General features: G+C 39.3%; 1 protein-coding gene across 1 annotated transcript in view; it reads right to left on the reverse strand.

The window, feature by feature from the left end:
- LOC146678143 (neural-cadherin-like) overlaps window positions 1-27,521 on the reverse strand; it is a 334,730-nt gene that overhangs the window by 170,438 nt on the left and 136,771 nt on the right. Inside the window, exons 8-16 of the mRNA XM_085410097.1 lie at window positions 27,383-27,521; window positions 21,417-21,585; window positions 20,627-20,797; window positions 19,951-20,123; window positions 18,010-18,177; window positions 14,853-15,102; window positions 9,572-9,699; window positions 9,170-9,356; window positions 4,673-4,816 (exon numbers count right to left, since the gene is read on the reverse strand). The exon at window positions 27,383-27,521 is cut by the window's right edge and continues 34 nt beyond it. Coding sequence (XP_085266223.1) covers window positions 4,673-4,816; window positions 9,170-9,356; window positions 9,572-9,699; window positions 14,853-15,102; window positions 18,010-18,177; window positions 19,951-20,123; window positions 20,627-20,797; window positions 21,417-21,585; window positions 27,383-27,521 — 1,529 coding nt within the window. The remainder of the gene's footprint in view (window positions 1-4,672; window positions 4,817-9,169; window positions 9,357-9,571; window positions 9,700-14,852; window positions 15,103-18,009; window positions 18,178-19,950; window positions 20,124-20,626; window positions 20,798-21,416; window positions 21,586-27,382) is intronic.

Below are 27,521 nucleotides of genomic sequence, written 5' to 3' on the forward strand. Positions count from 1 at the left end.
ATATTTGATCTAACAAACCTTTCAAGTCATTGTAATGTAGACAAAATAGTATCAAAGTAAATATTCAATTATGCTGTATTGAACATTCAGCGACACGAGTCACCAGTTAAACAGCACTCAGCTTTCATGGAGAGAGAAAAACATCACCTTTGATGAAACTAGTGTTGGGGTAAGTAACTGCTGGGGAGGTTCTCCTTAAACTACACCTTTTGATTCTCTTTGCTTTTGCACTGCAAACAGAAACTCTGCAGCTGGTAATGAAACGCCACCTTTTGTCATTCACCTTTATTTCTCTCTAATCCTGTTTCCTCCTCCTCTTCATTTCCCCAAGAATGGTAAGTGCTCTTGTTAACATGGCCAGTGTTTCAGTCAAGTTTAACACTATTTAATGGAAGTTGCTGCTGCTGCAGTCAAGTATTTGACCAGCCATCGTACACTGTATTACTTCCTCTTAGTCTGGGAAAGTACCTAAAAACTGCAATTACTAAAAGAGGCCTTAAAAACAGTTTAGGGACTATGATGTTTCAAGTTCTTGCAGTGGAGTTGGAAAAGGGGGTACTACTGCCAGTGGGCTTGTGTCACTAAGAACTTTTGTAGCTATTATTTCTTTTTGATTTGCTATTTAGTGAAATTAAACATTCTTAAAGATGTCAGACAATCAAAGGAGTCATTAACTAGAGTGTGCGCTAGAGGTTCAAAATTGCCATTTGAAACTATGCAAACATTTTACATCTTCAAACTGCACTTGTCTCTAGTGGTTTCAGCAATTATTTTACATGGACTGTTAATGACTGTGGCTAACTACTATATATTAGCTGTGTGATATGAACAGGCATCGTTCCGTCCTCATTACTGGCAGCAGTGTAGAAATCACTTCAACAATCTCCTTCTTTTCCTCCTTCATTAACTTAACATTCTGCACTCCTCACAAGGAAAGAAGAAAAATCAAGCATGCACACACATTACAGCTCCCTGTGGTGGTAACTTTATTCTGAACTCCAGCAGTCTGTTGCTCTGTGTGTGTGTGTGTGTGTGTGTGTGTGTGTGTGTGTGTGTGTGTGTGTGTGTGTGTGTGTGTGTGTGTGTGTGTGTGTGTGTGTGTGTGTGTGTGCATATTAAGGCAAGCACTGATGAGCAGAAATTTAAAATTACTTCTCTAAGGCTTATTTTTACCGTTTTGGAAAAGAAAAAATTATTTAATGATAAATAAATCTAAATAGTGAATAGCTTTGGTTTTTAAAAAGGATTGTGAGCGACTTGCTTACAGGTTTAATTCACTGGACGTTTTATCGGCAAAAACACTACCACTGGTAAATACACGAACACCATTTCTGCGCTGAGTGAAACTGAAGTGGTCTGAATCATGACGGAAGCCCAAAGAGTCAGCCCCCCTTTTTAATGCAGCCCTGACAGTTAATTTTCCTCTCTTGTCTGTAACACAGGCACTGCTTCCGATTCCTGGGCGATCCCTAACTGGCACGTAATATGTTCCAGATGTGCACAATGTTTTTAAAAAAAAGCCTAGAAGTGAAAAGTGGAGCCTGTCAGTGTAGGCAGAAACATTTTATCAATTCAATTTGAATTACAGGTGCAATTATAAACGACAGTTAAGGCAGAAGACTGGCTACAACATCTGGATTGCGGTGAAAAAAAAAAATCACTGCACGCAAGTTCAGTTGCAGCAGTTGTGTTTCCTGTTTGAGTCAACAGTGGCAGATTGCTGGAAGCTTGCTGACAAATGAGCAGTGATCAGACTAACACAAATAAAACTGCAGGAAATGTGAGTCAATGTGTGGGTGTGGCTTATAAGTGTAAAGCTCTTTGTTGAATAACACTAGAAATAAATCTGTGCAAATTCCAGGCCAAATGAAACCAGACGCAGGTAAGTTTATATACTATATTCATAAACACCTCTTTCTACATTATCTTTTGAAGGTTTCCTTTCTAATTTTTGGAATCTTCTTTGTCATTCAATAGATCTTAAAAAGGAAGAAAGTTAAATTTATTATATAGCTGCTACAAGCTATAAAGAGCTTCTAGCATCTGTGTTTCTATTTCTTTTTCTCAGACGGATGATATTTTTCTGCCTTTCAAAAAGTTCAAAATAACTATTTTTTGTTTAAAAGTAACATGAACAGGGGCATATTTGTAAATCCGGTTTTAAAGTTTTATTACAGAAAACAGATATCAAAACTGAATACACTGAGTTATAAAATAGGGCTTTATGCAAGTTACATGAGACGTATTTTTAAAAGTACTATGCTCTTCTTGGTTTAACCGGTCACACTGTAGCAAGTCAGCCAGCTTGCTTTTATTGTCTTGTTGGTTATGTTATATCCATGTTTCTAATGTATTTACTAAGTTTTGTCACTTATTAATACATTAGTAAAAACTGAATTAAATAAAGTGTAAAGAACTGAAACCCTACATATGGACACAAAAGAAAAGTCAATGTTAATCTCATCATATGGAAATAAATCAATACAATTGGCCTGTGGTGGCTGAAAATCCATGTTGGTTGCAAAAACTGCATTTATTACTCTAATGAGGACCTATTATACACAGCTCTCTCTGTTCTTCAGGACATAATAAAAAATAATCTACTTCTTTGCAGGTCTGAAAATTAGGTAAATACAACTTCAGAGGAACAGCACAACCCTATCATATTGGGGCAGCTGTAGTTTGGGAAGCAGAGCAAGTTATCTACTAAAGGGAAGGTTGTTGGATTCGATCGTTGCCCGTTCCGGTCTGCATGCCAAAGTACACATAATGCACAGTACCATGTTTGCAGTCACAGCATATCAGCATAAACATCTCACACCAACAAGAACATCAAGAACAGCGGTCGAGGGGTGATGATTTGGGTTTGTGTTGCAGCCAGAGACCTGGGCACCTTGCAGTCATTGAGTTGAGCATGAACTCATCTGTATACCAAAGTCTTCTAGAGTCAAATGTTAGGCCACCTGGCCGACAGCTGAAGCTTGGCCCGAGTTGGCTCATGCCATGGGCCAATAATCCCAAAAACCAGCAAATCCTAACTGGATGGCTGAAAAAGTAATGAATCAAGGTGCTGCAAAGGCCCAGTCCAGACATCAACCCGACTGAAATGCTGTGGTGACACAGAAGATGATTACTTCTAAGTTATTGCTACTAAAAGTGTTTCGAACAAGCTGTTATATCAAGAGATGTACTCAGTTTTTCACACACTACTTCTGCATTTGGGCTTAGTTTTTATTAATTCAATTCAGTTTTATTTATATAGCACCAAAGTGCATCAAAGCACTTTATACTGTATGGTACAGACCCTACAATAATACAGAGAAAATCCAAATAATTGGACAACACATGGAGCAAACACATGGAGAGAGACAGACCAGGGAAGACTAGATCATTTCTATTTCCCCCCCGATATGAAACCTGAAGTGAAAGCAGGTGTACTACTACTTTTTACCATGACTACAGTTTACTTCAGAACTAAGGAGTTGTGATATGTAAACCTATTCTAGTCCAAGAATCCAGGAATAAAAATATGGAGCTAGAAATGAACATAATTAGGTCCCCTTTGACCTTATGATGATGAACATGTATCAGTTTTCAACTTTTCATGTTCAAAAGTCAAATGAAACAGTGTTAAATAAATATAGAGGGAATCTTTCCGGTATTACATACAAGCTCTTTTTATTAATTTTTTAAACTCCAGTTCAGTTTCTTTATCTCAAAGGCATTAATTCACTCTGCTTTGATAGCCAAAAAAGAGCTACTGTTTCCCACACGCCTCTCTCTGCCCAAGTAAGTCCAAACGTGACTCGTAGACTCTCTTTCAGCTCGGTTTCAGTCACCCACCACTGTAAATAGCTTTGGCTGCTTATAGTGAGCATTTAATATTTTATTTTATTTACAATCTGTAGATTTTGTTCCTTGCTGTCGCTACCACTTCAGGAAACATGCATTAAATATTAGCTGTTAGAGATGTGTGTTCTTCCTGAGTGCAATTATGGTCTTGTCTTTTCTGTCATGAGCTGACATTTGCCTCTGGCCATGACAGCTGAGTTTCTTGGCGTGTTCCCCCACAAAGATAAATTTTTTCATTTTGGGACTTTGGAAAGCTCTTATATCCTAACATGGCTCCATAATTAGTGGTTTTAATTAGGGAAGTTCAGTGAAAGGATGAACCAGTCTTTAAGATGTCTGGAATTAAAAGTACCTGGTACATCAACTCAGGACCACCTTCTCAAATGAAAACAGTGTTTATTTTAGAATAAAACCCATTTGCCACTGATGACTTTTAAAAAATGACAACATTAATAGCAGGAATTTAAAGGCTGTAGTAAGAATAAGAATCCTTGACTACAGTAAAGATGTTTTTTTTTTGAAACCATTGAAAGGTTTTATTAAAAGAGTTCAGTTTTCTGTTTCAACCTCTCGTATTGCAGTTTTTTTTTATTACATGTTTTACACTGCAAACCTTTCCTCAAAGTAATAGGGGGTTAGACAAAAGCAGTGAAGGGTGAAAGTTTTTCTTTGGTGAAGGGAAAGCAAAACACTTCAGCAATGAGCTGGAGAAAATGTGCTCAATATTGAACATACAGTGCCATCGCCATCATCACTCCTACATATCCCAAAATTCCGAAATGCACAAGTACATACAGAATCCTTTATCCGTGCCACCCACCTTCGTCCCCGTCGTTGGCGCTGACTGTGAGAATGGCAAAGCCCACATCAGCGTCCTCATCCACATCGACCTCATAGGAGGCCTGTGCAAACTCCGGCTTGTTATCGTTGACGTCGCTAATAAAAATGCGTACGTATGCTGTGTCTGGAAAAAAAAGTAAGACAGAGACACTATTATTAAGATGAGGCTGTTCTTATTCCATCACCTTTTTAAAAGGAAACTATCATTTGCAGTGATGCAGATAAAAAGGTAGACTTTTCTTCATGCATTCACAATATATATAATTGTTGTCTTTCCGGTGCTTTTATATCTGCCATCTGTCTCCACATTTTCACTCTGTGTTACTGGTAAATTCAGCTGGTTCTGCTTCTTTACAGCATGCAACCACAGGCTGAAGCAGAGTATGAAGCACCCTGGGGGGATCAGTGTAACGCTCAGCAGTTGAGCAACCCAACACACCATATTTCCTTTGATATCTGTATCAAAACGAGCATAATTTGCAATACAGCTTTAAGATGAGATAAAATATTTAAACCAGGGTGGAAGAGTTGGTATACAGTTCGCGGCACAAATAGCAAGCTAATGCAGCCCTTGGAGCTATAACAAAGCAAGTCACAGATGCCAGAGCTTTTCAAGTGTCTGTCGGAGAGAAAAAGGTAAGAAGAGGCGAAACATGAATACAGGAAGTGGAAAAGCAGATGTAGCAGTCATCCCCTTATCCTCCCTCTCATCTGTTAATGATGCCCACTCATCCATGTTTTCACACTTTCGTGCCATGCATGTGTTAAAACTATGAACCCAAATCCACCCCAACACGAGTTGCGAGTAGCAGCTTTGTGCCTCTGAAAACAGTGTTAATCAGAATTATCCTTTCTGACTAATTGACTGTCTGTTGTCTCTAGTTTGCAACATCTCTTGGTGTTGCAAAGCAATTTATGTGTGCTGGGATGATGTTGCTACCCGATATGCTGACCTTGCTTACCTGAAATGCTAAAAGTCTTCACTGGTATAAAAGTGATAAAACTCTTTTACAAAACATAACATTACATAGCATCCCACTTGTTAGCCAATGACAGCTGGACAGACTCCAGACCAGCAGAGACCCTGAATGGAACAAGTGGAAGAAGACGGATGGATGGATGGATGATGTACTACTACACCAAAGCCACAATTTAGAGGGGGAAGCAATATAAGCTCCTTTTTCTATCTTATATAAAGCTTATTCCGAACATCCACCAATCTAATCATTCAAAGCTGCTTTTTGCTCTAAGCCATAGATTGTACTTGTGACTATGGCTGAATTTCTCTGAGGACCAGAGGAAGCACTGTAATTCCTTGTAATTCCAGTTGAGATGAGTTACACTGAGTCCACATTAAGGCTTGTTAATGCTCTTGTCTTTTCAGCAGTCATAAATTGACTTTTTTGACTACTGAATGTATAAAAATGCATATTCTACTTGAGCACTCAAAGAACTTTATACAACTTGCCTCTTTCACCCATTCATTTAAGCTCTTTTTTTTTTTTTTTACCTATGCTCTACCTAAGTGCTTTCTATCCAATACGCACACTCTGATGGCTGCATCAGACAGCAAACTGGAGTTCAGTGTCTCACCCAAGAATACTTTGGCATGCAGACTGGAACAGCCAGGGACTGAACTGCCAAAGGACAGGATAAGCAATGTATGGGCCTGAAACTCAAAGCTACCTGTTCCCTAAAACATAGCCTGCTTTTAATCTAATTGAGATCTAAAATTATGAAATGAACATCATGCTGTCTTCAGTTGCACTTAAAACTCATAATAAAGGCAATAAAATCATCAGTAAAATGTTTACTGAGGTCAGAGATCAAGTTAGCTAAAGGCACTTCCACACTTTTCTAGATCCTGACTATAAGACCTTTTTCCTTCCCAAAATATGATTGTACAAGAGCCTACACTATTTATTTATTTATTCGGGACCAAATACTTTTCTCAAGTCTATATTTTCTGTGAGAATGAACCTTTATCCGTTAAATAATGTCCAATATGATCACTAATGTGACACTTTTCATTTAAACCAGGTGTGTCCAACTCCAGGCCTCAAGGGCCGGTGTCCTGCAGGTTTTAGATCTCACCCTGGGTCAACACACCTGAAGCAAATGATTAGTTTCAGGCCTCTGGAGAACTTCAAGACATGTTGAGAAGGTAATTTAGCCATTTATAATTTTGTGTTGGATTAAGGACACATCTAAAACCTGCAGGACACCGGCCCTCAAGGCCTGGAGTGGGACACCCCTGGTTTAAACCATCTTTGCTACTGAGAAATGTATCTTTCATTTTGCATATGTCTATCCAAATAAAAATCTGCCTTGCTGGCAGTTACAAGTAAAGCGTTACTGTAATCCAAAGCGTGGATGTACTTACATTAATTTAAGTTTTAGACCATAAAAAGTGACCAAAACATTAGCATCCGCTGTACAGCCTGCATGGGAAGAAAACTTCTTTCTACAGTGAAAATTTAAACTTCAAATCCGAGCAAGTACAGAGCACGCTGCCACGGGAATGTGAAATTCACAGAGAAACCCCCGGATCCCCCCACTGACAGACCGCTGCTGCACTCGGCAAAGCTCCACCTGCCCCACTCCTGCTAAACAAGTGAAAATAAATTTAAGAGCAACAGGACTTAGTGCCGCTGAGTCTTTGATTTTATTTATTTTTTGCTGTGTTTTACTTGCATCTATTTGAAAGAGTGTAAACACGAAACATTATTTTATTTTATATGCTGAAATATGCAGAAAATAGGATTAAAAGTTATAGAATTTCTTCAAGTCAAAGACTGTTGCATATGATGCAATTTTTGCTTAATGCAATGTGAAAAAAATAAAAGATTAAAACTCAAAACAATTTCTAAAAAGAGGCTTTCCATTTGATTCAATTTTATATGATGAAAAAATAGAATTGGGCTGAAAGGTCTGTTGCTTTATTACGCATTCAGGTTGTGTATAATGATTTTAAAAAGTAACTAAGTAACTAATTGCTTTTGAAAATAAGTAATCAGTAAAGTAACAGGATTACTTTTTTAGAGAAAAAGTAAGTAGACTAACACTCATGGCGCCTCCAGAATTTTGATGGCGAGAAGTGCTTCCACTGTCAGTCGCATGTTTTTTTTCCCAGAAGAAAATCATGTGGAACCAGAGCTCCTCCCACTTTAAGTCTCTGTTACATTCACTTGTGGGTGTTTGCATCAGTGATAAGTATCTGTTAATTTGCCTGTCATCCATCCTCCTTCATGCCACCTCATTTATTATTAATATGACAGAAACAAATAAATAACTCTGGCAGCTTTCCTGCCGCCTCTCCTCTTCTTAATATTTAACTTCTGTTTACGTTGCCACAAATGTCAGTGAGTCAGACCGAGAGAGAGGGTCTGTTAATAATCTATGATCATATTTATTAAAAATACATCCTGGTGTGTTTTTGCTGTTTTTCAACACCTCTCTCCATCCACCCATCTGTCTCAACATCTGTTCGTTTCTTCGCGTCTATATTCAGCCAGCGCATGTATGCATTTCATCTGGCAGCAAATGAGAGAGAAATAGAGAGATGGAGGGAGACGGGGTGCAAGAGAGAAAGATGGAAAGAGAAAGGTGGCCTTTGGTCCTTTCGAAGAGAGAGATGAGCAGATGTGGGAAAGCGACAGAAAGGAAAACAGAGATTACTGCTGCCTTCAATGAAGATTTGGAGCTTCAGACTGAAGAGTACGGAGCAGCTATCTGCAGCCGTCTCCTCCTCTGTGCTCGCTCTATTTTGCAGTCACTATATGAGGAGCCACCATCGCTACACAAACGCAAAGTAGATTACGACTCATATCCATTACATCGATAGGTTTGCATTTCTACAATCTGAGCTCACGCAGGTTATATAAAAGTCATTAGCATAAATAGGTTCTGACTAAACACTTTTCCTGGTGTAATGTTGTTTCACCTGCTCTTCATTCAGTGCAACAAACATTTCTTAGCAGTATTACAGTCAATGCTAACAGTACAGGTGGGACTAAACAGACCCCGAATGATGTGATATTGTCACTTCAGTACAATATTATTGTGATTCTTAACATTTTGCAATATGTTGAGTATTGCAATACCATAGATTGCGATTGATCACCTCTTTTCAACTGCAAATTATGTCCTCAAAGATAAACTTTGTTAATATCCATTTTATCCAATAAAAAAAAATGCACATTTTCTTTCTCCAAAATGAAATTGTCACACATACTAACAATTTAACTAAAACCTGCAAAATATTACATTCAAATGATTTTCTCCGTTGTGCATATCATAACTAGACTAGTGGACAGCTGAAGGAATTAAACCTAGGTCCTACCTGGCAGCTTTATATAATTGTTGTTATTAAGAGTCAGGCTCAGTACTGAAGAAACTTAGCAAAAACACAACAGGAATCACAACTTAGTTATAGATCCAGTTACAAGATGTTCTGTGTAGTGTTGGTCTTATTTACCAGAGTTGGGCTGCCCATGCTTGCCGGGCCGCGCTGACTCCCATCCATCTACAGACTGAACCTCCAACAGGTACGAGCTTTTGGTCTCACGGTCAAATACGGCCTGAGTGTAGATGAACCCCAGCTCTGGGTCGATACGGAAATACTGATGGTCCCCACTGCGATCCTCCAGCAGGGAGTAAGAGATCTGGGAGGTGGGGGCAGACACAATTATACAGAAGGCCAGATGCTAAAACTGAGTTAATTAGTGCAAATTTGCACAGCAAGGAAGAAGACCTCTTGAATAATGAAAAGCAGAATGAAAATAATACAGAGCAGAAATTCAAAAACATTCATTTCAACCAAGGATGCATCATTACTCTTTACAATGATTTGTGTGTAAACGTGTGGATTTGTTCTCACCTTGCCATTGGGGCCCAAATCCAGGTCATTAGCTGAAACCTGGAAAACCAAAGCTCCCGACTCTGCTCCTTCAGTGACCGAGGCCTCGTAGATGGATGAAGTAAAAAAAGGGACGTTGTCATTTACATCTGGAGAGGGAAGAAATACAGATAGTGCTCAGAGTTAAATAAAAATGCTTCTCCATTTGAGATCTACTGGATTTAACAGAAATGTCACAGATAAGCGATGGGCTTTCTGAAGGGGACAAGCTAGTCTTACTTTTCACACTGATTATCACTGCTGCTTCAGAGGAAGAAAGAAGGTGTAACCAGGGCTGCACATAAGTGTTCCACAGGTGCGCGTTCGCTGTCAAAATAAAAGACGCGCACCAGATAAGAAGTTGCAACACGCATTTGCGTACGTAAGATTTTCTGGAGGAGGACGGACATTTGCTCAGAACTCTTAAAGATGTCGAAGAAGCAAGCTCTGTAAGCAATTACTTTGGTGTTCCCCCACCGCCAAAGAAACGTCAGAAGGAGTTCAAACCGCAAAAGAAGCGCATATTCTCTGAATTTCCGGGAATATGCTCTTCTTTTGCGGTGGAGGAACACCAAAGTAATTGCTTACAGATGTCGAAGATGCTTCTTCGACATCTTTAAGAGTTCTGAGCAAATGTCCGTCCTCCTCCAGAAAATCTTATGTACGCAAATGCGCGTTGCAACGTCTTATCTGGTGCTCGTCTTTTATTTTGACAGCGAACGCGCACTTGCGGACCACTTATGTGCAGCCCTGGGTATAACAATATCTATATATAGCATAAAAGTCACAGAAGTTTAAAACAAAACAAAAAAATCTTGGTTCAAACAAGATGAACTGCTACAGCAGCACTCAGTGTAAGATAAACTATGTTTATTATGTACAGCAAGTCATGCAAAGCTACTTGAGTCTAAAAAAAGGAAATGTAGAGCTGGAAATGAGCACAACAGACCTCTGACATCCTCACCTGCTTACAATAACTTAAGCTCCTTTTTCTCCTTCAAAAACAACTAAAGAAACAACAGTAATTTTATTCTAATTATATTTATTCAACTGGTGATTCACTGGCAAAAATACTTTTCGTTTCATGTCTGTGAAGGTTCTCAGTCATCCAGGTCATCGTAGTCAAAGGAGCTTGCAAAGAAAAGCGTCTGGACTTCTTTAAGTTGCTTAAATACGTTTCACCTCTCATCCGAGAAGCTTCCTCAGTTCTAAGGTCAAATGGTGGAGAGTCCCAGATTTAAACCTAGTGGGAGTTTCCCCCCCACAGAGGGACAAAAGGACCCCCTGATGATCCTCCTGATCCCGCCTGAGCCAAGGTGTGAAACTGGGCGTGGGTCCCAATCAGCCAGAGTTTCGGGTGTGTTCATTGTGAAACCTGGCCCCACCTCATCATGCGAATTCCTGAGGTCAGATGGCCCAGGATGTGAGTGGGCGTTAAGGCGTCTGGGAAGGGATCTCAAAACTGGATTATAGATGGCAGAGAGTTGGTGTCGTAAACCCCCGCCTCTGTTCAAAGATGGTCGCTCACAGTGGACATAGATGGCTTCTTTCACTACTTTTCGTTTCCTACTTTCCACATGTTAGCGTTTGACTGCAGTTTGGCAGCAGTGTTTCTGGGCAGCACCAAATGCACAGAGCATATTCTTCCTCTCCTGGTTGCTTTACATTTATTTGTACAATTAAGATCTTTTAAACCTACACTTATATGCTTCTTTTTTTAATAAAACAAAAAACCCCAGATGTTCAGAAATACTCTATAAATTTTGATCACTTGTAAATGGAATTTGTGTTAGAACCACTTTAGCTCCAGCACAATAAAGCAGCCTTCGTGTCAGTGTCAGGTCACATGGAGCCACATGCAACAAACTTTCAAACAATCTGTTTGCAATTAGAACTTCATTTTATTTTGCTCTGTAATTAGCTTGATTTTTTTCCACAATTCGCATTGCTATTAACAGGCTGCTGCAAAGCACTGCTGCTGTAGACAAAAGTGAAGAGAAAAAGGTCACTTTGTTTTTAAACATCTGTAAAAATAAATAAATAAAATAAAACACATTTTAATCATTGTGACAAATCTAAAATAAGTGCATCTGTGATAACTTCTATCAGAGTATTAGAAACCCCTGTGCAGTGCTGTTTGGTTTGTTACCTGAAGCATCTCACCAAAGTGGCTCTTTTCCACTTCATAATGCAAACATAATATAAAGTCATGAAAACTGAAAAAACCCAAAAACCAGTCAGATGAGGATTTGGTTTGACTGCCCTTTGGTGCCAAGTGTTTTCTTACAAAGGACCATCTGGAAAATGGAAAAGGGTAAGCAATATCTGACAGGTGACTAGATGAAGACTAACTTCAACCTACTGGATCAATGAAACACAAAACACAGAAAGCACTGAAAAGGAAAAACAAGCTGCAGTCTGAGGGGCTTTGAAAGTAAGCAAATTACGAGTCAAGTATGCCAATTTACCCAAACCATCTGTGGTTTCTCTGTAAGCTCACTGTAAGCTCACAGCTTAAAGACTGGCAAATCTCACATGATTATGATGCCATAAAATCTTCTAAAAAACAAAAATGAAACAACTGGTTTGCAAAGTAACTGCTTTCAACCAATTCTCATCATCATAAGGGATGAGTATCAGCACAGTGGGACATAAAGTGGCGAAATCATGCTAGTCTTTATATTTACTGTAACAGCAACCAATTATGTCTTTGCACAGTTTTCGATATCGCAACTATTTTTCCCCAGTTTGGGACAAAATGAGGATCAAAGCGTGCATTAGAGCGCTCAATACTGGACAAAAAAACTGGGCTTTTTTTTCACATCACTTACCTTGAACCATAACAAAAAGAAAGACAGAAAGTTATAAGCCAAAAGTTGAAACGCAGGCAGTACCAAGAACCAGTGAGGAGGACGAGAGCTTACGTTTTCCTCAACAGCGGAAGCCAGATTTTAACACAGCTGATTTAAGACCAAAAGCATTACAGAAATGACTTGAACAGAGCCACGCATTAAATCTAATGCTGCTTCATATACCTTTTTTCTTTCTCCTTTCTTCTCAGCAAATGTCTTAATCTATGAATTAAAAATGGGGCCTTAAATCCATTAGACCTCCCTCACTTCCTCAGACTGACTGCCTCTGGAGAAGTCGAAGAGCTTTCTTATTAAGACAGATAAGGGGAAGGAGGGGTGAGCGAAAAGAGAAGAGGAAAGTCGGGAAAAAGAAAGAGAGGGTCTGTGAGAATTAATTATTTCTTACTGGATTAAGACCAGTTCGAAATGGAGTATGTGTATGTGTGCATATGTGTGTGTGTGTGTTCATGCATGCATGTTACAAGGGAATTCATAGCTCGTGTCTGGTCAGCAGGGCATTACTATTAACTGCAACAGACCAAACTAATAATGGTAGAATAAAAATGATAGAGAAGAGTGACCTTTCATTGGAAAATGTGAGCTTTGAGTGACAGGGTGAGATCTGCAGTGGCAGCGAGGCACTGGGGTTAAGCATATATATGTATATATCTATGCTCACTCCCAAAAGCTGTCAAATTCTTCAAAATAATTTGGATTTGTGTAGTTTTAAACAACTCTACTGGAAAATTGGAGCTCAGTTGGCAGACTTCGGCTGCCCTGCCATCTCTATTCAGTCTTTATTTTCTTCTGTGGCCAATTTAGAAAGGACCAGTACAACAACAGATCAATGCTGAATAACAAGACAACAATAATAATCTGAACTGAACTTTTCTACTGTACTGAGTCAAAGCATACCACAGAAGGTGAGAATGCTCAAAAGAAAACATGTTTTATCAGCAACATGCATGTAGAGCTGCAACTAACTGTTCACTATCAAATACACAACCTGTTTCCGCCTCAGTTTAGTTTGTGCGACTGGTATTGTAACACATTAACTAAACATCAGAGTCATGCAGCGACACCGCATTCTTCACTTTTTTAGTGTTAAAAGAGGCTGCTGGGTTTAACAGAAACATTATGGCTCTGGTAAATTATAAAAAAGGTCACTTTGACAGCAAGTAAAACAATAAAAAACTCTTATTTAACCAACAAATGACCAAACCATCACCTTCATGTTGTTCTGTGCTGACTCTATAGCCACAGAGTGTGGGCAAAGTAGTCATGAACTCATTTTTAAGTGCAGTACTAGGTGTGTGCTGCTCATATTGCTTTATGTGCCACCGCTGGCTTTCTGCAAGCTGTTTATGTGTGTTTGCTACTCTCTCCCCTCCCTCTGCTGCATTTTTTCATAACACATTTGTTCCTATGGACATATTTATTATTTATACATATTATTTCTGGCTGCTGTTACAACCAAATCTCCCCTTGTGGGACAATTAAAGTATTATTCTATTCTATTCTATTTTTCTTTTTTTTACTGTCAGATAACAATTGACAATGAAATGTTGACGTTAACGAGGTCGCTGCCCTGCACCGCTCAAATTTGGATTTTTGGAAGTTCAATGCTGACTGACAAAATCTACATTGACATAATTTTAAAAACAAAGACTGTGTTGAGAATCTATCTGTATTTACAAGTTATCAAGTTGTCTCATTGCACACTGTACTGTGAGGAGTATAGTATACCATTACCTAACTGTGTGATATTTAAATGGCATCATGCGCGATCTTAAATTCAACTTAAGTTATTTTATTGCAAACAAATGACTGTGTAACTAATAACTGATGAAATTACTAGTAATGTTATCAATTGTGTTGATGGTAAGTTAGAAAAGAAGATACTTTTGGAGTTATTTGGACTTATTTCCCAAAGATGCATAATGACGCTTATTATCAAGTATTTTCTTGATTTTATTTTTCTGTATCTTGAAAACTCGAGAAATTAATTCTGTTTGGAGCTTATTTTACGCAGCCTGACCAAAAAAAACGACTCGACTGGCATTTTTTTGTTTTGTCACAGAACAGAAATTCATTCCTTTGCTGAACTTCCTCTCGCTAAATTCTTACCTGCTTCTGATTTAATGCATCTGTGTGACATTGTCCTTGTACCTTTAATCATACCATGTTTTAACAACATTGTTTTGCTTATGTTTACTGTTCACTTAACGGGCATTTATTAAAGGCATCTATTGATAAAACAGTAAGTTTTAATAAATAAAATGTGACACATGGAAGGCTAAATTATTCCACAGGGCGACTGTTGTGACAATTTCCATGAGATATCAAATGAAACATGTTACATTTGGAGATTCTAAATTACAAAAAGAAAGCGTGAATAAAAGAGGGCTTACCAGTGACATTGACATAGACTGTCGTGAAGGCAGCCAGTGGTACAGCAGCAACATTCTGAGCTCGAACCCTCAGCATGAAGTTCTTGGTGGTCTCATAGTCCAGGGGCTCTGCCACCAGGATAGATGCCGAACCATCCTCTCGGTTGGGGGTCAAGTAAAAGCGCACTGGCATGTTGGTCTCTGGGACCATGCCATCCTCCAAATTATAAGTTACTCTGGGATCTCCAAGAGGTGAAGTGGCTTTGATGGTCTTTTTGGAACAAAGATAAGAAAAGAGGGAAACAATAAAGGCAAAATATCAAAACAATGGGATACCTCACTTTTTTGTCTGCATGACACCACCACAGAGGGGCTGTCACATAAATATTAAAATCTCCACAGAAGGAATTTTAGTGTAGCCTTCATCCATGTCTGGGAAGAAGTCTTTGAAATGGTCAAAGTCCACTAGTGGTTCCTCAGAAAACTCAATAAACTGCACAATAAATGATTTAATGAACTTCTTTTTTTCTCCTTGTTCCCATTAGATAAAGTGTCACTATAAATGAGTCACTCTGACTCCCTGGAAGTTGTCTTACCAAATAAACGACTGAATTCACATTTAATACCCACAACAAGGTTTGGGTTTATTTGCCTCCACGTGTCGTTCTCATTTTCTCATATTTGGAAGTCACCCATAACGATTCTACCTGAGAGATGACCAACAGCACAGAAATCCAGAAAACCAACAGCAATTTGCATTTGGCAAATTTTTTACATGTTTCCAATTATGAACTCTGAGAGCTGGAAAAATGCTAAATTCCAGCAGTGACCCTCAGGACAGGAAGGGAAGTGTAAAGAGCTACTGCTGAGCTCCAATTGAAGGGTGCATTACAAATAGGGGGAAAACGATCTGCCCAAATGGGAAAAAAGCCTTTTACAGCCCATAATAATGAACACTAAAATAATAGAAAGTCTCAAACTGTTACACTAGACAACAACCCGCTGAAATGTTGTGGGATGAAAGGGAAACACTCTGCTCTTCATTCTGCTTTCTCCATAAACTAATTAAGGAGAAACTATTCAAAGCTGATGCCACATACACCCCAATTAAAATCAAAAATGCCATTTCGGGCACGATGCGGCTTGCCTATGGGTGACCTAGCTGTATCCATTCAACCTGCAGAGCATGGCAGCTACAATAATGAGACACCCTGCGAGGCATGCGGAACTAGCAAACATGTCTGACTACTATATGCCCCGATTTAGGACATAAAAACTCAAAATGTCCATGGCAGAGATTTAACAACCCACCGAGAGTCATTTTATCTTTGCTCAACGGTCAAATCAACACTGATCTGCCATCTCAATTTATACTCCATACCGCAGGGACCGCGCTCTGTGTGCTTCCCTTTATCAGCATCTCCAACAAACACAATTAAACACACACAGTGCCGTATAAAGTATTCTCCCATGTCTTTTTATTTCAACCCTTTGACTTTGAATATTCATCATAAACTTTAATGGATTAAACTGCTTCCAAGAGACTCTTAGAAAATACTGTTAATGGCATGAAAAGCCATGTCCATAAATAACAAAGTGCTGTTGACAGGATACATCTGAACCACACAAGCAATGAATCAACAGATTTAAGGGTCTTTTGAATGTCTGCATTTTTCTGTAGCTGCGGTTCCTAAACCTGTAGCTGCACTGGCATCCCACACACTTCCTACACAGTTACACTCTTTTGTTGTTGCTCGCCATTAAGACCGACTGAATGCCTTAAAAACACATCAAAGCTGTAAAAAGATTGTGAGGGAAGACCGACACAAAACGGGCCTCTGCTCTTCTCTTCAGACACGTTTAGGAAGGGATAACATTTAATGTTGTTTCATAGTCTGTACAATCTTTAATCTTTATTTTTACTAAAACTGGGCCTTTTTTTCTCCAGTTTCTCCAGTTTATACTTGTGCATAAAAGCAGTATTTCCACATAACTCCTTTATTATTGAAGACCAAAGTAAAAAGCCCGCTGAGAAAATCCCCACTAAAACTTTTTGAAAAAAAAAATTGTTACCATGAAAAATGGATTAGAGTGTAGCAGGGCTTTGTGTACAGAAAGAATCTGAAAACACAAGCATTATACATGTGATAATTGCCCCCGAAAAACGAGCAGGAACAGCCCGACTGCCAATTAGACACTAGATGAGTTTAAAACAAAAAAAGACAAAAAACAAAAACGTTTAATTTTAAAATCAAAGTAAGTACTCCTTCAAACAAAGAAAAATAAAATTATTAACATATAAATATGGATTCATGGCATGTCAAGTGCATCTTTTACATACATGTACATATCCCACTTCACATGTACTTGACATAAACACAACACAATTCATATATATAAAAACATACTGTGTAAGTACTGATCTAATCTATTTGTGTGCTCTGGAGGAAGCCTGACTCCTCCGTTCTGCATGTGCAAGTCTCCTTGGGCATCCATCAGAATGAGCGTGTGTGTGTCTGTGTGTGTTTAGAGGAACAGAATAAAGCTCAGTATGAATACATGTGTGATAAAGCGAGTAGTAGAAAGTGCTTTTATTATTCAGTAAGAGTAGAAAACTATAAAACTATATAAAAGCCAGTCAATTACTTTTTAGTGATTAGATTACACAGTATCAACTAATTTATTTTGCATATTGTATGTCTGGTTATAGCTTCATTCATTAAATCTCTCTCAAGTTTAATGCTGCAACTGTTTATTCTGGTGCATTCGTTCACCACAAATAAAGACAACCATCTCTTTAACATTTTTTTTCATTCAAGTTGTCTTTTGTAGGAAATGCATGACACAGCTACACACATTCATATCTCAAGAAATATGGGGCATTTTATAGTGGTAATGAGGGAGGGGCAAAGACTACATTCCCCATTCAGCTTTATCCACACTGGTTGAAGAGCAGAGCACACTTCTTCAAGCTTAAGGCCGATTTATCTGTTGTGCTGTACCAGAGACTAGAAAGAGAGATCATGTTTCTCCAGTATTAGCTTGTCTTCACCTCTTCATCTTTACCTTACATATAGAGAGCCCCAAAGCAACTGGTGAGAATTGCTAATGTATAAATAAATTTGCACTGAACTGAATTCAAACCCATATGTTTCTGTGCAACCCCGGAGCAACATACCACGATGGGTGTGTCCCGGACGGTGTTTTCTGGTATGACTACGTTGTAGTTGTCTTTTTCCCACTGTGGAGGCTGGTTCTTCACATTGGTGATGGTAACAGCCAGCTCCACTGAACTGCTCCTGTTTCCTCCATCTGTAGCCACAATGTCTCTGGTAATGTAGGTCCTCTGCGGAAAGAAGTCCACACAGGCAAAAAGACGAGAAGGGGGAGAGAAAGTCACAAGATGTTGTATTCAGTGGGACCGAGGGGTGCGTAATCGTGGCTTCCTTACAGACGCACTGCAAAAACTCAAAATCTTACCAAGTATATTTGTCTTATTTCTAGTCAAAATTATCTCATTACACTTAAAATAAGACACAATCAGCTACAGGGCAACATTTCAGTAAGCTAAAGGAACTTGTTTCAAGACAGTGAATCTTGAAACTAGAGAAAAACTAGAGATTTTTCACTTGTTCCACTGGCAGATTTTTTCACTTATTTTAAGCTAAAATATCTTGTATTAAGTGAAAAAATCTGCCAGTGGAACAAGTGAAAAATCTCTAGTTTTTCTCTAGTTTCAAGATTCACTGTCTTGAAACAAGTTCCTTTAGCTTACTGAAATGTTGCCCTGTAGCTGATTGTGTCTTATTTTAAGTGTAATGAGATAATTTTGACTAGAAATAAGACAAATATAAACTGATTTCGGCAACCAATCCATTTTCCACACTTCAGTGCAGGATGAAATCGACGGTAAGCTGCATTCGGGTAAACATACTTAAAGATAAGTGTATTGATTGAAGGGCATGGCTCATTGTCGAGCAACGGAGGGGAATGGAGTTTTGCAACCCTTACAAGAGCAATTAGCTTTATCCACTGCAATCAGAGGAAATGATCTGTTCTGGCAAGTAAAGAGAAAAAACGTAACAATACTCTGTAACCCCAGTGTGAATGAGCTGTCATTATTTGGGGAAGTTTTGTCCAGAGCCTCGTGGTTTATGAACCAAGTTGTGGATGTTATGGGCAAGTTGTAATTTCATAATTCTGAGTGAAATAAAAGCTTTTCCAATAGCAATATTTATTGCAGTTACAAAAAAAGCACTTTTTATTTCAATCTTTGCTCTCAGCAATTAAGACACTGAGGCTGTCATGCTGGCAAATGATGAAGAAGTAAGCATGTAGGCATTGCCTGGATCTGTTCATTTGTACTCATTAGTAGGAAAAGAAGTTTATATTTTCAAACAGGGCCATGTTCTGGCGAACAATCCAGTGAAACCAAAAATACTGGCTTGGTTCCAGAGGTCAGTATAAGATGCAAGGTGCAGAGGTTACAAACATTCATTCGTCTTGGCACTGGAAGATGGTTCACCGCTGATTTTGGGGCTTTTATCACTACAGCACTCATCTGAGGTGCAGACTTGTTTTGCACAGGCTACGTGGCAATTTCCTCTATTGCTTGTTCATGTTCCCACCAAGATTGTTTTTCTTGTTAGCAGTGAAGCAGGCAGAAGCAGTGAAGTGAGAGAAATAACAGAAATTCTCCTGCAGGCAAAGAAAAAGGCCTTAGTGAAGACATTATCACATTCGCGGGCTGCGGTCTGCTGCTGGCCACAGGACTTCTGCCCCCTCACGGTCAACAAATAAAGGGCTGGAATGCAAATGTACTTGGATACTGGGAGAAGTAGCTTAGTTTAGTTAAAATCTGAAGTTCCCTGCTGCCTTTTTTATAGTTCTCCAGTAGAATTATTAAAGGAAGTCTCACAATTTCAGAGTTTTTCTATCATTTAGAATAGCTTGAGCTTGAAGCTCCAAGGAATCCTGCAAGATAAGTAGCTGCATAGGTTATTCATGTGTTTGTTATGCATCTGGAATCTCATTATGGACTTCCATAGGAACGGAAAACTGTACGAGTTAAGCCTTTTAAAAAAGAGCAAATGGTATCCAGAACATAGCTAAAGTGTACCTGCGAGATGGGTTGGTTAACGTACACCCAGCCTGTCAGTGGGTTGACCCTTAGGTACTCTGGCTGCTCATTAGACATGGAGTATGTGATGGCTGCATTGGTCCCAAAGTCATCGTCGTGAGCCGCCACCCGTAAGAAACTAGTTCCAATCATAGTATCCTCACGGAGGAAGTCTGTAGGAGAAGAATAAGAATAAGAGTGCTTTGCTGCTTTGCAATTCAGTGGCTCAAGAGACCTTAATTTGTAGTCTTTGATATTGCATCCATCAGCACAGAGGCAAGAGAGAAACTCGAACTTGAAACAATAAAAAAAACAAAAAAACAAAAACTGTAGACAAACTTTAGTAAACAAAACTAATTAAGAAAGGAATTCAGCAATTTGACAACAAATATGAAGCTTAAACAACCAACAACAGAAAGCAGAAAACAAAGACAAAAGAAATTCCCCAGTGACATGAAAAACTGAATACATGAGCAATTAGTAAAGAGCTCCAATTCTGTAATACTAAAAATTCTGCCATCATAGGAATACTAACACCAACACTGTTAGCTCATTAGCGTCAGTTTTTCTTGTCAAAATAGGGAGAATGTTTTTTTTTTTTTTTAAATCTTGTTTTTAATCTATATGCATGTGCTTTCATTCTGCGATGCAGCAGGTCGAGCTAATATCTACTGACACTCGTATCTGAGGTTCTCAAACTTGGGACTGTTGTCATTCTGGTCCAGAATGAGAATGTTCAGCTGACAAATGCCAATCAGCGGGTCAGCCGCCTGGTCAGTGGCAGTCACTGTCACCGCGTACTCCCTTTGCCGTTCGCGGTCAAATTTCCTGGCCGTCACAATTACTCCTAGAAAGACAGAGATAACAAGGTCGATCAGATAGCTGAATCATAGCAAACACTGCTTGGTCTCATGTCCCCCAGAGTACTTGTAATTTAACGCTAAAATGATTGCCTCTGCCTGCTTCGAAGCTAAACTTTAAACACAGTAGGGAAGATGAGAGGCACATTATGAAAGAAAATGAGACTTTTTCAAGAGTAGTTATTGTCAAGTCCAAAGAGAATTGTCTTATTTATTTTAGAAATAATTTTTAGCAATGTAATTTACAATATCTCATGCTCTACTGTTGCTACTGAATAAAAAGCTCCATAATATATAAACATATTAATGCATGATAACTTTTAGCTCAACTACAGGTAAAGCTGCATAACAATTCAGTCCAATCTGCAGATACTATTTTTTATATATAATGAATCAAGCTGAAACGTGCCTGAAATAAGCTTAATAATCAAAAACCCAAAGTGGCTCATGTCCAGCACTTTTCCCATTTATTCCCTGCACAATATCGACCACAGACTGACAGACTGAAAGGAACATGTTGTAAAATATTATCCACGTGGGATAAAAGCCTATGTGTTGTTCTGTATGTGTATGTGTGTGCACACGAGTGCTTGTATGTTTCCGTACCGGTTTCTGGGTGTATACTAAATGCAGGCACAGTAGAGTCTTTGTGCATGAAGCCATATGTGACCCTGCCATTGGAGCCTTCGTCAGCATCCACAGCATGAACCTGCAGAACAAACGTCCCCGCTGGCTGGTTCTCCAGGACGGATGTGCTCTCACGGTACTGCTGACACTGAGAATGAGTGAGGCAGGGAGGACAGGTGGGAGGAAGAGAAGACCACAGGAGTGAAAGTGTGAAGAAACTTAGATCAATACGCCATTCCATCCAAACAGTCAGCAAAGGTGTGTGGGAAGTTAAATGTTGAAAGGACAGATTTAAAATTACTACAGTAGTCTTTTACTGGGGGACAAAAAGTGTAATGTTGAAAATAACCACAGGAAAGAAAGTGGGAAGCCTGTGCCCAGCAAGTTTTCTTTTTCTTTAAAAAATATCAGCTTTTGCTTAACCTGTTTAAAGCGGAAGTGGTTGATACCGGGGTGGTGGAACAAATCTCAGATGCCATTAGGCAAACGCTCTCAAAAGCAGTTTAGCAATGTGTTGGTTGTTGCTTTTGTGTTTTGAAAAAGGTGATTTTTTTGGTGTACAGTGTGCATGTTTACTGCTAAGAGCCTTCAGCAGCGTTCAAGGAAACAGAAAACACAAAAAACGTCCATATACGGAGAACCCAGCACTCCCAACATGTGTGGGTCACGCCCTGGAAGCCTCGTAGTGACCAACGCCAGGAGTGCCCTAGATATCCTACGGTCTATCAAAACACTGACCCTACAATGTGAATTAAAAAACAACAACAACAAATGTGTTTTAAATGCTCTGTAGGCCTGACAGTCTGACCCTTGACGACACATTCATGGTGGGGTGAAAAAACAAAACAAAAAAACACCCAGTGGGTTCTGGGGAAGAAATGCCATCATGCTGCTAATCTGAAATGGAATTCTTTGGGCTTGGACATGGGACTCATGCACTAAAGACTTTCAGGGAACAAGAAATCATAAGATGTCTGTGTAGGTTCTCAGTTATCCATCATGGCAGTCTAAGTCGCTTTCTTTCTAAGCTCTTTAGACTAAGTTACAATAAAGGTTTACATACACTGGGGAGGAACGTCACGGCTATTTGGGACTTATGGAGATTTCTTTGAACTTTTCTTTTTCCGGGGTGAAATAATTGTTCAGCATGCATCTTAAATTACTTTAAGACAACAAAAATTGGATGTACAGTACTTACGTATAAAATGGGACAAAAGTATACATAAAGGCTCAAATATGTACATACACCAACACTAATCTTTGGTTAAATGGCCTTTAGCAAGACAGGCCTCAACCACACACTTTTTGTAGCTACAAGCAAGCTATTGAGATAATTCTGCCTGGATATTTGACCCCTCTTCTTGGTAGAATATGTACAGGCATTTGGTTGTCCATGTGGGTCGCTGCAAACTTGGTGAAACCTTCCAGCAGTTACCATGGCAGGCTTGAGCCTTAGTGGCTTCTGGGTTGTTCCTGAACATCCTAACCATTTTCCTTTCATCTGAGGCTGGCAGTTATGGTTTTCGTCCATATATTGGCAAAGTAGACACATCCCAAAAATTTGTACTGTTGAACAGTTGTTTGAGATTATGATCTTGGAATCCGCAGTTGTTTAGAAATGACTCAAAGAAACCTTCCCGACATGTATAAATCTACAGTTCCTAATCTTCACTGAGTTCCATGGACTTTCCCATTGTTGAAAATCCCCAATAAATTCCCAAATCCCCAAAACTTGTGCAACTCGTTAAAGATGTATGCTATAAAATCATTCCACCTTGGAAAAAGAAGAGTTCAAAGAGATTAAAATTAGCCACACATTACCATGACATTGATGCCCACGATGAATGGATGTAAACTTCTGACAACAGATGTATGAGTCATAATATGAAAGACAGGTCAGTTTGATACCAAAGTTAATGTTTCCGTGCAAGCTTGAGATCAATGAACAGAAACTGAAAAGACACATGTGTAAGTCCAAATAGGACTTCAGGATCGATGCAAACGTAGCAGAAATTCCGAGGGTGGTGTATGGTTTCAAAAGACTTTAGACCTTTAAGAACAAAGAGGGAATTTTAATAAGGCTTTCTTTTGTTACAGTAACAGAACTTTTTGATTGCACATCATCTGTGTGCCTGTGTGTTTGGAGTATCTTTTGAAAGAGAGATGAACTGAACTGGATCAAAGATGGACATAAAAATATTCCGAACATTTACTTTCAATGTAGACAAGCTCCAACATTATATTTCTAAAGATTCTATTATAATTGCTGTTGGATTCTCTGCACAGCACACTTCTCTTTTCCCAAGGTACAACTTATAGATTCCCTGTCACCTTGATGTTTTGCACTGAGATCAAGGTAATGTGATTAGGAAAAAGAGGTAGGAGGTAATTTTTTGGACTATTCAACCATATGTCGTGACAAACAGAGATCTGAAAATAAAATAGCAGGCAACTAAACAGAAACAGAAACAGTTATGACACCCATGTCGGAGCTATTACAGCAACAATTCCCTGCAGATAAAACTGCCAAGAGGAACAGCAGAAGAGTTTGTGCATAACATTTATGGCACTGTGTTCTTTTTTCCTCTCAAAATGCTTTTAGAGACATGTCTTTTTGCTATAAAATGTGCAGGATCTGCTAAATATGAAAGAAAAACAGAGAATACACTTAAATTATGAATCATTTGCTGTCCTCGGTTTTAAGTGTTGGAGGATCTGGAGTTTCCCGAGGGAAGGGTGATATACTGTATATACCCAGGAAGTGAATACTTTAAAATTCAACTCTAAAACATTAACACTACTCCCTGTTTAACACCGCATGCATTCTTGGAGTCATCATAGAGATTTATTCAGTGCTGTCAGTTCTTTGCGTGTTGTAAGGTAGCTGCTCCCTGTTGGCTAGCTCAAAGATTTTGTTAATCACAGAACTTGTCAGACACATAAGGAGCTTTAGTATCCCAATTTAAGCACCATTTCTGCTTTGCTCAATTTATCTTTATTGTATCTTTTTCTGTGGTCTTTTAACTTTCTCGCTTATTCTTTATCCATCACAAATTCTTTTTTTTTTTTACCTGTTTCACTGGAGCATTGATGTTGATGTACTACAGAGGCAGAGGAAAGAGAGAAATACCTCAGTGCTGCTGGCTGATGTGTTCCTTTGACACCTAATTAATTACAGGAGGGCTTTGTTAAAGTTGTCTCCTGTTACCTTTACTCCATGCCTACTCTCATTCTTTCTAGCTCATCTCCACTGCCACCCATTTTTCCATCATCCGGCTTTTTCATTGTTCTTTCACATTTGTTTGCTTCCATAGGTTGTTTTGGGACTTTGAGGAAGATAAGAAGGTCTGGCTACAAGCATCTAATTTATTAAAAGGGTCAAAGTGTCATTAGTTAAAAAGTTGTTAGCCGACAAGAAACGAATCCTCAGGAGGTCAGATGAGAGACTTCGTATGGAAAAACACAAAAATAAGCCTAAACACAAAAAAGAGATGTCAAAATATGCACTGAAATGTGCAACTTTTTTTCTTTAGCTTTTTCAAACTACCACAATTTATTGTGAGTGACAAGCAGGCTTTGTTTGCTCACGAGGAAATGAGATACAAATAGTTAAAAAAAAAAAATCACTGAAAAGGAAGATTTGGCTACAAAAACAAACCCAACAGCCTGTAGAGGTGAGTCAGTTTATTCATCAAACGCAAGCAGCAGCGAAGCCTTCCGCTATGCCCGACCGGCTGTCGGGACACCCTACATTTTTAGCTAAGATTTGTATTTGAGAAAACAGAATTAGGTTAGTCGTGAGCCAGTAGTTGTGAATGACCATCATTTAAGACCGTACTGTGAAACCTTCATAACAGGATTTTGTTGACCTCAGCTTGTTGTTTAGAAACATAGTTTCTGTTGCATTTACGTGAGGTTTCAGCTCTAAATACATGTAACATGTATACTTCAGAATATCACAAATAAAAAAGTCACTTGTTTGTTATAAGTAATTACATAAGTAACTGTGATGATCATAAGAATAAAACTGTTTTAAACCTTGTGTGCCCCGAGCTCTGAAGCTAATGAACTGCCTCTCTGAACCACTCACACTTTTTGTTCTCTCTGTTTCATTATGGAGTCCATATTTAAGCTACTAAATACATACTGACCAAGAAGGCAAGGCATTGGCCATCGAGGACTGGATGAATATAAAAGCACATACTAAATTCTGTAATGACACTGAAGGAAATAAAACTGCAGTACTGACATGAAGGCTGCTATGGATGTGGCAGACTTCTTCCTTTGAGCTTCTGCTCCCTTACAATAAAAGGAGACAGTGGAGGTGTGGGCAGTGGGAACTTGGGATATAGCAGGAAAAAGTGGAAGACTTAGTGTGCTGCTGCGTGACCCAGCAGAAGCGTAGAACGGGTGGGCGGGTGAATAGATGACAGTGGGATGGGATTTGGTATGTGCTTACGGAGGAAAAAGTTGCTTAATCAGCACTTTCAAAGTTGGCTTGTTGGCTGGTTGTTTTTGACCACGCTGCTCCAGAGTTCCCTTTTTATTGTTGTTTTTAAAACCGTGCCCTTTGAGACAGGCACTGTCCTGTGTTTTATTCAGTTTTACTCAATATGTTCTGCTTCTATAAAACACTGTATATGAGTGCAGATCAGAGAAGTACTAAAGCTTTAAAAATAAATCTAATCAGCTTATGTAACTTTCTGCTCCTGGGAAATGCTGGAGCCTCCACTCTGTGAGATCTTGCTTCTCTGTTTCACTACCTCTCTGCGAGCCTCTTGCTGCCTCTGTCTTGGTCCACTGATCCAGCCCTGAGTTCCACAGAGGCTACGGCATGTCGTAAGATTGGGCATCAAAACAAGATAAAAGGGCCTTTCTGCTTCAGTGTCCTGCTGCTGGCTTCTAGTGACCCAGGAACCACCAGCGAACCTCGGATGTCTTCACTAACTGAAACGCTAATGTACAGCAGGGTTTTTCCCAGAATTTCCTTTTATTTTTCTCTATTTTTAGACACTAAAATGTTTTTGTCTGTGATCATTAATTTTTATTTGCTACATTTTCTTTTCTTTTAACTCCAGGTTTGTGTGCTTTCATCATTTCAATTCTTTTTGACTTAGAAGAGTCGTTTGGGGGGGTGTCTGGGGATTGTCTGTCCATTGCTCACAGCTTTCTGCCAGCAGGGAAAAAAAGAATGAATCATAGACTACGGTATGATGCCAGGAGAAGATTCCTGAGAGAGACAATTGAGCATACAGTGCACATGAAAAAAAAATGCCGACCAGGAATCCCTCTCTTCTTTTCTGTCTTCTCTCTTGGCTCTCATTTTGTTGCCTGACCCTCTGTTTCTTCTTGAAGTGGAACGAAAAACGCCTCCACCCCCACCTCCACCCATGACAGAGTGAGCCAGGTTTATTCAGCATGGCCCCACTCCTAATCTTGGCTCGCGATACCTCAAGGGCCTTGAAAAGTCATCCCATTTAAAACTGAAACATGGCTAGTGAAGTAAAAAAAAGCAGGAGGAGATGTAGCACTTCGAGAGTGGCTCGGTCGGGATTTCTCCCACGTCCCTTGAAGCTTTAATTAAAAGACCATGATGATGTAGGAGAGAGATGAGAGAGCAGATATGAGGGTCAAGCTCACTAATCGCTCCTCCAGAGAGGAGAGATAGAGGCTAATGAATAGAGGAGATAGAAAGACAAAGACAGGGAAACAGGAGTGGAGGAGAGCTACAGGGGATAGGCAGGCGCAACAAGAAAAGAGTGAGACAGATATATTTAGAAGAAAGTAAAAGAAAACCTTGCATAGTGACTACCGTTTCTCCTGCCATTGTCCTAGGTTAGTGGTATGATTTGGGAGAGCCCCTCCCACTGCTGTTATCAAACCAGTAGAAAGAGAAAGACTAAACAACATTTAATGAGGCGACTGTGGGTGAGGGATCATCTTACCTTCTCAAAGACAGGCTTGTTATTATTCACGTCGTCCACTCCAACTATGACCTGAGCCGTGGATGACAAGGCCTGAGGTCCGCCTGAGGCATTGTCATCCGTGGCTGTAACATTGAGGACATATTCAACACCCTGGAGG

Source organism: Rhamphochromis longiceps, linkage group LG1 (genome assembly GCF_057381845.1).
Source record: "Rhamphochromis longiceps isolate RC_006_pf linkage group LG1, R_longiceps_female_GT1.1, whole genome shotgun sequence".
Classification (NCBI taxonomy): domain Eukaryota; kingdom Metazoa; phylum Chordata; class Actinopteri; order Cichliformes; family Cichlidae; genus Rhamphochromis; species Rhamphochromis longiceps.